Source organism: Microcaecilia unicolor, chromosome 3, assembly GCF_901765095.1.
Source record: "Microcaecilia unicolor chromosome 3, aMicUni1.1, whole genome shotgun sequence".
Classification (NCBI taxonomy): domain Eukaryota; kingdom Metazoa; phylum Chordata; class Amphibia; order Gymnophiona; family Siphonopidae; genus Microcaecilia; species Microcaecilia unicolor.
The window spans coordinates 446,654,545-446,668,301 of record NC_044033.1 but is presented as its reverse complement, the minus strand read 5'-3'; the positions used below and the strand labels follow the sequence as shown (position 1 = coordinate 446,668,301).

Here is a 13,757-nt window from a genome sequence, read left to right as displayed (position 1 = left end):
TGCGTGCCACTACCAACATGCTTTCTCCTCCCTCTCCTCATGTTGTAACTTCCTGTTTTGGAGAGGGAGGGAAGAGGAAATAAACTGTCAGTGGTGCATGCAGGGCTATGGTCTCGTGCATGGTTTCATTTTGTTTTGCTTCTGCGAGGGTCAGACTTGGAGAGGAGAGAGAACGAGCATGAGAGAGAGACAGGGCAGCTCATGGTTCCTTCAGGCCACTGTAGTAGCGGCCCAGGAGAAGTCAGTGTCTGGGCATCTGTGCCCTTACCCTTGCCCAGATAGGGGCAGCTCATTGGGGAGGCAATACCCCTCTTGCCAACCCCCAAAAAACTATGCCCATAGCCTTTACCCTTCTCATAGAACTCTTGTCAACACAGAATATCCAGATCCTGTAGATAAGTCAAGAGATATGAACCCTTCTTCTTTGATATGATAAGAGACCCAGCTATTGCAAGTCTCAGGTGTCCTTAAGAAGGTTCCATCAGTGATGAGGGGAGTGGCTAAGATGGTGGCATGACTACAGTGCAGCTCCCGGTCTCTCCTTACCTGCTGTGTTTTTGCTGTGCATATTTCCTTAAGCTTCATACTAAGAGTAAGGGGATAGTCAAGACTGCTCCTGCGGCTAACCTGACATCTTCCCCCAAGCAGCAGATGTTGGTCTAGTATTTTGCTTGGACCCCATCTATTCGGTCCAGAGGATCCCCCATGGTTGCTTTGAGTGAAGGAGCGCTTAAGGCTATGGGGTTTGATGTGACTATGGGGCTCATTTTCAAAGCACTTAGACTTACAAGGTTCCATAGGTCACAAAGTGATTGCCGGCCATCTTCCGACACAAATCGGAAGATTTATTTTTATGTATTTATTTATTGCAATTGAATCCCACATTATCCCACCTATTTGCAGGCTCAATGTGGCTTACATAGTTTTGTTATGTATTGTCATTACAGAGTATCAGATACAGTTAGTAGTGTGTAGAGATTAAGTAGGGGGGGAAGGGGAAGTGATTAGGCGGGTGATAGCAGAAGTGGATTTTCCTAACTGGTTGGGTTGGGAAAGTGAATTAGTGAAGTTCTTGGCTCTCGTTGTAGGTCTTGTTGAAGAAGTATGTCTTCAGAGATTTGCGAAAGTTATTTGTTTCGACAATTGATTTCAGGTCTGTGGGTAGAGCATTCCATATCTGCGTGCTCGTGTAGGAGAAGGTAGTGGCACGCATCAGCTTGTATTTTAGCCCTTTACAGCTGGGGAAGTTCAAATTGAGAAATTTGCGGGATGTTCTTGTGGTGTTTCTGGGAGGTAGATCCACTAGGTTCAGCATGTAGATCGGGGCATCTGCGTGAATAATTTTGTGTACAATCATACATATCTTGAACGCAATGCGTTCTTTGAGTGGGAGCCAGTGCAGTTCCTTTCTTAGTGGTGTTGCATTTTCATATTTAGCTTTTCCAAATATGAGTCTGGCAGCAGTGTTCTGGGCTGTTTGGAGTTTTTTGATAGTCTGTTCTTTGCAGCCCGCATATAGTGCGTTGCAGTATTCCAGATGACGTATTACCATTGACTGTACCAGGGTGCGGAAGACGTATCTCGGGAAGAATGGTTTTTCTCTTTTGAGTTTCCACATGGTGTGGAACATCTTTTTCATTGTGTTCTTCACGTGGGTATCGAGAGTGAGGTTTCGATCCATAGTAACTCAGAGAATTTTCAGGTTTTGTGAGACTGGAAGAGAGCAGTATGGTGTGATTATGGTAGAGACGTTTTTTGTGTTATGTTGGGAGGTGAGTACAAGACATTGTGTTTTTTCTGCGTTAAGTTTTAGTTGGAATGCATCCGCCCAGGTATGCATGATTTGGAGGCTTTGGTTGATCTCGTTGGTGATTTCATTTAGATCATGTTTGAACGGGATGTAGATAGTGACATCGTCTGCATATATGTAAGGATTGAGGTTTTGATTGGCTAGCAGTTTGGCTAACGGTATCATCATTAGGTTGAATAAGGTTGGTGATAGGGGGGATCCTTGGGGTACTCCACATTCAGGTGTCCATGGGGGTGATCTGTCCGCGTTCGTTATCTCCTGAACCCGGCCAAATCGGTATAATCGAAAGCCGATTTTGGCCAGTTTAACTGCTTTCCGTCGCAGAGCCGGCGAAACATCAAGGGGGCTTGTCGGTAGGGTAGTGAAGGCGGGACGGGGGCGTGCTCACGAGATGGCCGGTTTCGCCCAATAATGAACAAAAAAGCCAGGCTTGTAGTGCATTTCGCCGGCTGTACTTGGTCCCTTTTTTTTCACGACCAAGCTTCAAAAAGGAGCCCCAAACTCACCAAATGACCACCGGAGGGAATCGGGGATGACCTCCCCTTACTCCCCCAGTGGTCACCAACCCCCTCCCACCCAAAAAGAAAAATTAAAAAACATTTTTTTGCCAGCCTCAAATGTCGTACTCAGCTCCCTGGAGTATGCAAGTCCCTGGAGCAGTTTTTAGTGGGTGCAGTGCACTTCAGACAGGTGGACCCAGGCCCATCCCACTTGTGGTGGTAAATGGGAGCCCTCCAAAACCCCCAAAACCCACTGTACCCACATGTAGGTGCCCCCCTTCATCCCTAAGGGCTATGGTAATGGTGTAGAGTTTGGGGGGGATTTGAGGGGCTCAGCACCCAAGGTAAGGGATCTATGCACCTGGGAGCTATTTTTATTTTATTTTTTTAATTTTTAGAAGTGCCCCCTAGGGTGCCCGGTTGGTGTCCTGGCATGTCAGAGGGACCAGTGCACTACAAATGCTGGCTCGTCCCATGACCAAATGCCTTGGATTTGACTGGGTTTGAGATCGCCAGCATTATTTTCCATTGTGGCCGAAAACCGATACCGGCCATCTCAAACCCAGTGAACTCTGACATTTGGCCGGGCCCAATCGTATTAGCGAAAAAAAAGATGGCCGTCCATCTTTTTCGAAAATACGGTTGGCTCCACCCACTTCTGGTGCCGGCCCTGTTCGATTATGCCCCTCTATGGACTCATCTTCGAAAGAGAAAAACATCTAAAAATTGGCATAAAGCAGCATTTGGATGTTTTCCTCACAAAAACGTAAAAATCAGTATTTTTGAAACATGTTTTTCAGACATTTTTCTATGCTGCGCATCTGCAATGCATCCAAATCCCAAGGGGGCATGTCAGGGCATGTTAAGGGTGGGATGTGGGTGTTCCTAAGACTTAGACATTTTTCAGCCATTATGGAACAAAACAAAATAGTCTAGGACTAAAGCTAAGATGTTTTGAGCTAGACCTATTTTTATAAGGAATAAAGTAAACAAAAGTTGCCCTAAATGACCAGATGACCACTGGAAGGGAATTAGGGGTTAGCCCCCAATACCCCCCAGTGGTCACTGACACCCTCCCGCCCCCCACCCCCAAAAAATGTGAATAAAAATATGACTTACCAGCCTCTGTGACAGCCTCAGATGTTAAAGTCAGGTCTATTAGAGCAGCATGCAGGTTACTGGAGTAGAGTAATGGTCAGTGCAGTGCACTATGGAATGGGGGACTCAGGCCCATATCTCCCTCTACCTGTCATTTTTGTGGTGGAAACTCTGACCCCCCTCCTGCCTCATTCACCCATAAAGGCTATTGTTGTGGTGTATGTTGGGGGGGGGGGGGTAGTAGGTGTTGGATGGATTTTGGAGGGCTCAGGGGACAAGATAAGGGAGAAAAAGTGAGATGTGTGCCTGGGAGCATTTTTATGACATACACTATGGTGCCCCATTGCTCTCCTAGGATCTCTGGGGGACCAGTCTACTAAAAATGATGGCTCCTCCTTCATGCCAATGGCATGAATCTCTACGTTTTGCACTTACTCATTTTTTTTAATGAACCAAAAAACAAACATCCAAAGCACAAAACCTTGTTTAAAACAGTATTTTTGAAAAAAAAAAGATAGACATTTTTTTTTCCGAAAATGACCTTCTTTCCTATTGGATTTTGGATGTTTTGTGCATAACTTCCAAAATCGGATTTAGATGTCATATCAAAAATGCTCCTCCATGTAACTTTTGTAAGTCTAAGTGCTTTGAAAATTCACCTCCTTGTCTCCTCCAAAATACAATATGCCACCATGTCCTTCAACCCTGATAGCTGCAGAGGTGCAACCCGTGCAGCATGACATGGTTCAGGAACCCTCATCCATGGCGCAGACACTGAAGTGGTCATTCAAGAGGTGAACAGCGTTAGAGTTTGGCATGGGCCTTTGGTTCAAGGAGAAGCATCCATGGCGGTTTTGTTGGAGAGCATTTGGGTTGCTCTCCAGAAACTGGTCACTACTGTTAATAAATTGGCTCAAGAACTTTTGTTGCTCATGAGTAAAGTTGATTTGGTTTCTAAGAGCTTGGAAGGAGATAAGATGGAATTTTCAACTTAAATTAAGAACATACAAAAAGATGTTAAATCTCTTCATGTCTTATCCTCTGTTATTGTAAAGAATAAGACTGTTCTGCATAGTAAGATTAAACATTTTGAAATTATAACAGAAGACTCAGTCTTAGGACTCTTAATTTTACTAAATCCTCAGGAATCTCCCCTCTTGATACTTTTAAGTGATACTTGTTGCAAGTACTTAAACATTCGCTTGATGGTAGTCCTCCGTTGAATAAAATGTGTTATATTCCATCTGTAGTTAGAGTAGGGGGGGACCAAATGGGGGCAATGACTGAGGAAGAAAAGGTTTAAGATTTAAATATTTCTGCAATCTTGGAGACATCTTTATCAGAGGAGTCTGAAAAGCCACGTTATTGGTGTCATTTGTGTTTGGACAGGATTTGACTGCCTTAATGAGACCTTATTCAAATTATTTGTTCTGTTGGAATGTCTAGATATATCCTGATGTGACTAAGCAAACACGGGAATGTAGAAGAGCATTTTCTGGCCTTCAGACAAGAAGTTCTAATATTGGGTGCCTCCTTTTTTACTAGCTTATCCTTGTAAATTTATTATAAATATTTGGGGACCAAGTATGGGTTTTTTTGTTTGTTTGTTTTTTTCTGGATTCAAAGAAAGTTTTGGTAGGTGGTGTTTAACTTCTTTAGATGGTTGATGGTTGTAATTTATGTAAAGGATGGGTATAATCACTTTATTGGCCTTTCCTAAAATTAGATTTCCTGATTATTCTCTTTATATCTCATTGATCGCTCCCCCAATGTTGTGGTCTAAGGAAGAAAAAAATGTTGGTTTCTTTATGTTTTCATGTTTCTTTGCTCTATTTATTATTCTGTATTTCTTTAACAAGTGTTCGCTTGTGTGATGTTATCCTAAATAAAAATATAAAAGAAAGTTCCATCAGTAAATGTCCAGCCTTGCTACTTCAAAGCTCATTATAGCAGATATAATTTAAAATTCACAGAGAAAAAAATAAGCCTCTATTAATATGTTTCAAAATCTGCATGATCTGGTATCTAGGTATCATCCTTTATTCAGCCTAGGAATTTAGCTATCCAAGTACCAACTTTGAACTTTGCATTTTTTTCCCCAGCTGTCAGAATGTTTATTGCTTACAAGGCACAGTAATTGTTTAAAGAAAGGTTTCTTGAAAACAGATTTCTGGAGGAAATACAGTTCTGTATGTCAGTTACCTCACTACTTAATGTAAACATATTACCAGTTTATGAGATGAAACAAATGAATAAATGTTGCTTTTTAAAAAAAACTTTTATCAGTTCAGAGAACTTTTTCCTTAAACCTGCACTTTTGTTGGAATACAGCACTTCTAACTGCCTTTTTCTACTGAGAAACCTTCTGTTGCAGTTTATCTCTGATTCACACACATCCTGCACATTTAAACTATATTCCTCATTGGTATATGTGACAAGAGAATCGAAGGCAGAGCAAATGCCATTTAAAAAGTTAGCTTATCTCTGCTACCAAACATTCATTCTTTACTTCTACCAGTGTCAAGTAGATGAATTTTTAAGAAGCGCAAGCTCCCTATAATGAACTTCAGTAGAACATGATTTAAATTAGTAACTTAATAGGCTTATTTTATTGCAAATGTTATTGTGTGTGTCAGGTAGGCATCACCTCACACAAAATATATGACAACCAAAACTTAGTAAGACAACACCAAAAAGTAAAAACCATTCTAATAAAACAATTGTAAAAATGACACATCAAACAATAAAACCCAATATGGCCATGTTTCAGCTCAAATACAGAGGATTAAAACTGAAGAGTATGACAAAAATAAAACCAGAAATCTTTTGGTTGCCCTGTTTACTAAGGTGCACTAGTGTTTTTAGCCATATGGGTGCCTCCAGTGTTAGCACGTGATCATTTTTAGCACACACTAAAAACAATAGCGCATTGTTTACTAAGGTGCATTAGTGTTTTTAGCATGCCTACAATTAGTGCATGTGCTAATCATGTAGGCACCTATAGGGTTATTGTAGGCACATACATGGTTAACGCGTGTACATGGTTAACACACGTTAAAAATGTTAATGCGCCTATAATGCTGCTTAGTAAACGGGGCCCTTAGTCTGTTATTATAACAACATACAATACAGACAGAGAGGGCACTACAGTATACAAGCAGACAAATCCAAAGAAAAAAGCAACACTGGGCCTTCAGAACTAGGACAACAGGAGTACTTTATTGATCAATGACCCGACACGGGCCGTGTTTCGGCGCTAACAAAGGCGCCTGCTTCAGGGGTCTTCAGGGGCTGCCTTCCTCAGCTCTCAAAGTGGAATGGGAGCTTGAGAGCTGAGGAAGGCAGCCCCTGAAGACCCCTGAAGCAGGCGCCTTTGTTAGCGCCGAAACACGGCCCGTGTCGGGTCATTGATCAATAAAGTACTCCTGTTGTCCTAGTTCTGAAGGCCCAGTGTTGCTTTTTTCTTTGGATTATAACAACATACCAAATGCTTCATCAATCAAATGGTCATCAATAGAGGAAAAAGGAATGTGATACCTGTAGAGGGGCATTTTTGATATGACGTTCAAATGGCCCAAAAAAATGTTTACAGGAAAAAATATAAAAACATAAGCCCATAATGGAAGAAAATGTGTTCTGATATTCAAAAATGCACAAAAAAATTTAGAAAGAGGATGTACTGCAAATGTCATAGACATTTTGATATAAACGTCTCCACCAGTCAAAAATACACAATGAAAAATGTGCAATGGCAGTACTGGTCTTCCTGTCAAGAAAACATCTGCTGCAATGTCACCACGTTCCCTCCACATCACACTTCTATACTGCAAATATTGTATAGTTCTTATCGATTTACAAACTCAAGAAGCCAAGTCACAACCTCAAGAAGTACAAAGACAGAGTTAACAACTAGTTTCAAAGATCAACTGCAGTTATATACATTTTTTTAAAAGAAGCGTTTTAAGATTTTTCCCAACTAGAGCATACTTACTCATATTGTCAAAACATGACAATAAATCTTTCCATATCTTTGATACTTGAAACGCCATCAGTTTTTCAAACACTGAATCTTTTTATACCCTTAGGTGATGGACGAGAAAACAGAGGATTATGACACAATCTTCTACTCCTATTAGGAGTAGTGAATTCTAAATGAGGCAATAGATACTCTGGACAATCACCATTTAAGACCTTGAACAATACACAAGAAAATTTATGCATAATTCTGGCCTCAATGGGTAACCAGTTGAGTTTTTCATAGTATTTAGTAATTCAATCATGTTTATGTAAGAAAATATCAATCTCACTGCAGTATTCTGAATCGACTGTCACTTTTATAGAATTTGTTTAGATGCCCCCAAATATAAAAGATTATCTAGATAGATAAACTTTCCAAGTAATTTCCTTCACAGTTGCATTGACAAATGTCACACAAATCTTCTAGAACTGCCTCCATGGTAAATCACCTATTTTAAATTAATTTTATTAGTTAATTCTCTTTTTTCTAATTGTTTCAGGTTTTGGTGGGAAAACAGTCCTATTTTTACTAAAATTCAAAGGCACAAACTTGAAAAACATTCTCTTTCTCGTGTCATATGTGACAATACAGGCCTCACTCACATGCCAACTGATGCTTTCCAGCTGAGCAAGTACCCACAAGACTTTTTGCCATGTGATCAAATACCTGGGATAAATTTGGAAGCTTGGAAGGAAGGGTATGGTCAAGGTAAGATTAAAAACAAAGAGGTCCTTTTACTAAGCTGCGTTAGGTGCTAACATGCGCTTAGGGGCCCTTTTACTAAGCTGCGGTAAAAGGGGCCCTGTGCTAGTGGCAGTGGCCATTTTTGCCATGTGCCAGGGCCCCTTTTCTGCAGCAGGTGAAAATAACCAAAAATTAAATGGCCGTGCAATAAGTTCGCACTTCACATGCAGCCATTTCAGGAGGAGCACTTACTACCATCCATTGAGGTGGCGGTAAGGGTTCTCGTGCTAACCTGGCAGTAACCAGGCAGTACGCAACACTGCCCGATTACCACTGGGTAAACCCCCTACAGAAATAGTTTTTTCAATATGTTCTCTAGCACCATAAATGGTGCATGCTGGGGTGGAGCTACCACAGGCCTGCGTTAGACCAGCAGTAGTTCTGGGTCGCCATGCGCAACCCTTTAGTAAAAGGGCCCCCAATTGCAGCAAATAAAGGGGAGCATGTTAGCACATCTACAATACCACTCACTAACTGATTAGTGCAAGAATACCACAGTGGCACTTACTGCCTACAAAATGGGTGGCGGTAAGTGCTCACATGATCATTTTTAAAAATGGCTTTGCATTAATGGCAACATTAGCACATGCACAATTTTGTATTTGGGGTTCTCTTATTGAGGATTAGGCACAATGATAGTTATTGGAGGGAAAGCCCCGAGAAGCTCCTAGACTATTAAGATTGTTTTCAAGGAGCAGGACTTCTTCATCATCGGCAAAAACCTCAGTTTAGATATTCTCTTAGCTGAATCTTAACAGAATCTTAATAGAGATCTTAGCTTTATAGAAGTTTAGCTTATGTGGTTAACTTAGCTTCAGTGATTCGGTCTCTGAGTTCTTCCTTGGGTCCCAACCATGACCAACGGCCCCTATAAGAAGCAGCCCAGGAGCATCAGGCTGTGACTTCGCAGTCCGATGCTCCCAGACTGATGGAATAATGATGATTGTGAGGAGGCTCATGTTTACTATGGTAGTTAGCAGCCTGTAGTACAAAAATACTGTAGTATGGTGACTCTTGTGGTAAATTAAGATTAAGTAAAAGCATGCCTTTTACCACACCTGATAACTTCCTCCCTTAGATGGAAAAGAGGGTATAAACTTAAAGATGGTAGGATTGGACTAAAAAAATTTACAGAAACTCCTTAGTGTTGATGTTACTGTAAAATTCAAGAAAAATACAGTAGAAAGAAAAATAACATTCATAAAATAAGCTGAAAGTGGACAGAAGAAAAATGTGAAATCTGTCTCTTAATAAATTATGAAATGGTAGAGACTAATATAAAGAACAAAATTACAGAGCATATTCAAAAGCATGGATTAATGAGACAAAGCCAACATGGATTTAGTGAATGGAAATCTTGCCTCACCAATCTATTACATTTCTTTGAAGGGGTGAACAAACATATGGATAAAGGTGAGTCGGTCGATAGTGTATATCTGGATTTTCAAAAGCCATTTGACAAAGTACCTCATGAAAGACTCCAGAGGAAATTGGAGAGTCATGGGATAGGAGGTAGTGTTCTATTGTGGATTAAAAACTGGTTAAAAGATAGAAAACAAAGAGTAGGGTTAAATGTCAGTATTCTCAATGGAGAAGATTAGATAATGGGGTTCCCCATGGGTTTGTGCTGGGACCTCTGCTATTTAACATAGTTATAAATGATCTAGAGATGAGAGTAGCTAGTGAGGTAATTAAATTTGCTGACAACACAAAGAGGGGCATAATCGAACGCGAACGCCCATCTCCATGGGCGACTATTTCCGAAAACGGGTACATGAAGGGGCGGACCAGACCGTATTTTTGAAAAAAATGGACGTCCATCTTTCGGTTCGAAAATACGGTTTGTACGGACCAAATGTGCCATGGATTTAGTCATTTGTGAGCTGGGCGTTTGTTTTTTTTAGCGATAATGGAAACTAAAAACACCCAGCTCACCAAATCCAAGCCATTTGGTCGTGGGAGGGGCCAGGATTCGTAGTACACTGCCACCCTGACATGCCAGGACACCAACTAGGTACCCTAGAGGTCAGTGCGGTGGACTTCAGAAACTGCTCCCACATGCATAGCTCCATTACCATGGGTGCAGAGCGCCCAACCCCCCTCCCCCAAAATCCACTACCCACAAATGTACAACACTACAATAGCTCTTAGGGGTGAAGGGGGCACCTACATGTGGGTACAGTGGGTTTTGGAGGGCTCCCATTTACCAGCGCAAGTGTTACAGGTGGGAGGGGGATGGGCCTGGGTCCGCCTGCCTGAAGTGCACTGCGGTACCCACTAAAAGTGCTCCAGGGACCTGCATACACGCAGGCCTCTAGGACTTGTTGCTGCTGTATAACCTTGGCACAGCAGTTCACACCTGAAGACTAATCGCTCTGAAAACGTCTTTTATTGGACGAAGCATGTTTACTCACAGTTAACTGCAGATCAGAGATTGTGCCCCACTGGCAACGAGTCTCCCTAGTACTGAGATGAGCAGTAGGTCCAAGCTGGCAGAATGGTGTACAATGCCCTCTTTCAGAAACATTCAAGGTAAGAACTAAGAGCTGTAACGTAGCTAACACATGAAAGGGATCTAAAAGTGTCTTACACAAATGGCCACTACCTCATGGAGTACCGGAAACAAAACAGGGCACACTCTGACCCAGTAGGCAGGGGGAAAAGCACCATGGGAGTAGAGCCTACCACCTACCAACATCGTGAGCATTTAACACAAGCTAGTGGAATCACGGAGCCCAATACCCTACACCCACCACAATGCATTGCTGATGTGACTCTGCAGTGCACATAACAGAAAAGGTGTCACACTCACCCGAGAGCCACATCAGAACCAGGGAAAGGCTGTCACAGGATACAACACATTCTGCTGTCATGGAGGTGGGTACGGCATTTGAGGCTGGCATAGAGGCTGGCAAAAAAGGTTTTTCAAGTGGGTTCTATTTGGTGGGAGGGGGTTAGTGACCACTGGGGGAGTCCGGGGATGTCATCCTCAATTCCCTCCGGTGGTCATCTGGGCAGTTGGGCCACTTTTTGGGGACTTGTTTGTGAAAAAAGGGTCACAAAAAGTGACCCAAATTCACGCTAAAAACGCCTTTCTTTTTTCGATTATCGGCCGAGGACACCCATCTGTCCTCGGCCGATAACCATGCCCCAATCCTGCCTTCACCACGCCTCCAACACCCCCCCCCCCCCCGTCAACTTTGGTCATTTCCACGACAGATTGCAGTTGAAGCCACCCAAAATCGGCTTTCGATTATACTGATTTGGGCACCCACGGGAGAAAGACGCCTATCTCCCGATTTGATTCAAAATATGGGCGTCTTTCTCTTTCGAAAATAAGCTGGAAAGTTATTCAAAGTTGTTAAATTTGCAAGAAGATCGTGAAAAATTACAAGAGGACCTTACGAGACTGGGAAACTGAGCATACAAATGGCAGATGACATTTAATGTGAACAAGTGCAAAATGATACATGTGGGAAAGAGGAACCCAAACTATAGCTATGTAATGCAAGGTTCCACATTAGGAGTCACCGATCAGGAAAGGGATCTAGGCGTCATCTTTGATGATACGTTGAAACCCTCTGCTTAGTGTGCGACAGAGGCTAAGAAAGCAAATAGAATGTTAAATATTGTTAGGAAAGGAATGGAAAACAAAAATGAGGATGTTATAATGCCTTTGTATTACTCCATGGTGCGACCGCATCTCAAATATTGTGTGTAATTCTGGTCACAGCATCTCAAAAAAGATATAGTGGAATTATAGAGAAGGGTGATGAAAATGTAGAACATACCGCAGCTTAGTAAAAGGGCCTCATAGATACTGTTGGTAAAATGTAAAACTATAAATCTGCATATTTTGGGGAGGGATTGTCTTTAAAAAAAATTTCTTTTTTTTTTTGTTTCTAGATGGCAGTTGTGATCTTCCACAGAGGGTAGACAATGGTGACTTTATGCTTTGTTCAGAAGCTGGGAAAGACATAACAATTTATTCATGTCATCATGGTTACAAATTAGAAGGACAGGAACAGTTAACCTGTTCAAATGGAAAATGGAATTTTCAACCTCCAGTCTGTAAAGGTATGCAGCATGTCCACACATAATTCAGACTCTAAACGATATCTATTTTTTAAGTGTCTTGGCAAAGATAACAGTGTCTAACAATATTCACAATTTCATATTTAATGAAAGAACTATGGGGTACTTTTACAAAGAGTCTGTAAACCTAACCCGGAACTACCGCTGACCCAACGCGGCCGCCAGCAGTAGTTTTTCTTTTATAGCATGGCACTAAGCAGATGGTAATCGGACATTGCTTTGTTACTACAGGAGCCCTTACCACCACTTCAGTGGGTGGCTGTAAGTGCTCCCCCCTGCATGGCCATGCAATAAGAGTTCTCCCCACTGCATGGCCATGGCGCGGAAAAAACAGCCCCTGCTACTACCACAGGGCCTTTTTTTCTCACAGCTTAGTAAAAGGACCCCTATCTATTTAATCAACATTCAATTGTTTTATGATTTTAGTGTAAGACCAAGGGGTCCTTTTACAAAGCAGTGGGACAAAGGACCCTGCGGTTAGTGATGCGCTAGAAAATGGCGCACACTCAAATCAGAACTACTATGTTGAGCTGGCAGTACTTCCGGTTAGCGTGTGGTAAATCTGCATTGGGCTTACCTATGCTTTGTAAAAGGACCCCCAAATCATGTTCAAAATACTGGTTTAGAAAAGGGAAATCTAATAAGCCATAGTAGGTACTTAAGACATTTACAAATTCTTATCTTATGTTATTTATGGAATAAATTTTATAAGCTATTTCTGTGTGTAAAATCCTAGTCCTAGTTCACAATGGGCTCTGCACAGGCTACACTCCCTATCACTCTTCCCTCCCCACCCCCTATTAGACTGCCCAGCTTCTCCGCTCTGTGAACACCTTCAAACTTTACATACCTCCTCCACTATGACTTTTCATGAATCAACCAGATAAATTGCCTTTTTTTATTAGCCCTCACCTTATGGAACTTGCTTCCTCTTTCTATTCAGCTTGAGACATCCTTTGCGAATTTTAAGGTTGCCTTGAAATCCCACCTCTTCTCCCAGGCTTTTAGCAAGATCGATCCAGAACTGAAGAGCATTGGCATCAACAATACTACCTGCATTCTTTCTTATCACCACTTTGACTCCTCCTATACTCCTTCTCTTTCTATCCTGTCAGTGAATTGGTGTTCCTTTCTAATATCTACTTTTAAATATAATTTTGTACATTGTTTTGTTTTGCCCCCAATAAAGGCAGTATAGCAAGTTTAGTAAATAGAATAATAAAGCTTTGAGAAAAAACCTGGTCAGACTTTTCTACATGCAATAGTGATAAAATATTGAGCTTCTTTCTACTAACATCCCCGCAAAACAGCTTCAAGCTGTGTGGGAATCCTCCACTGACATCCCAAGTGATAGGGGGTGATGCAACAATATTGTGCTTTCAATTGTGAAGGACAGTCAGGTCCCTCACAACCTATATATTTTCACAAATTAAAGCGCAGTATCATTGCACCACCCACCACCAGCAGGAATGCTGTCAAAGGACTCACATGC

General features: G+C 41.8%; 1 protein-coding gene across 1 annotated transcript in view; it reads left to right on the top strand.

Moving 5' to 3' along the window:
* TPO (thyroid peroxidase) overlaps window positions 1-13,757 on the top strand; it is a 127,618-nt gene that overhangs the window by 93,312 nt on the left and 20,549 nt on the right. Inside the window, exons 10-11 of the mRNA XM_030195157.1 lie at window positions 7,926-8,134; window positions 12,077-12,247. Of these exons, the coding sequence (XP_030051017.1) occupies window positions 7,926-8,134; window positions 12,077-12,247 (380 nt within the window). The remainder of the gene's footprint in view (window positions 1-7,925; window positions 8,135-12,076; window positions 12,248-13,757) is intronic.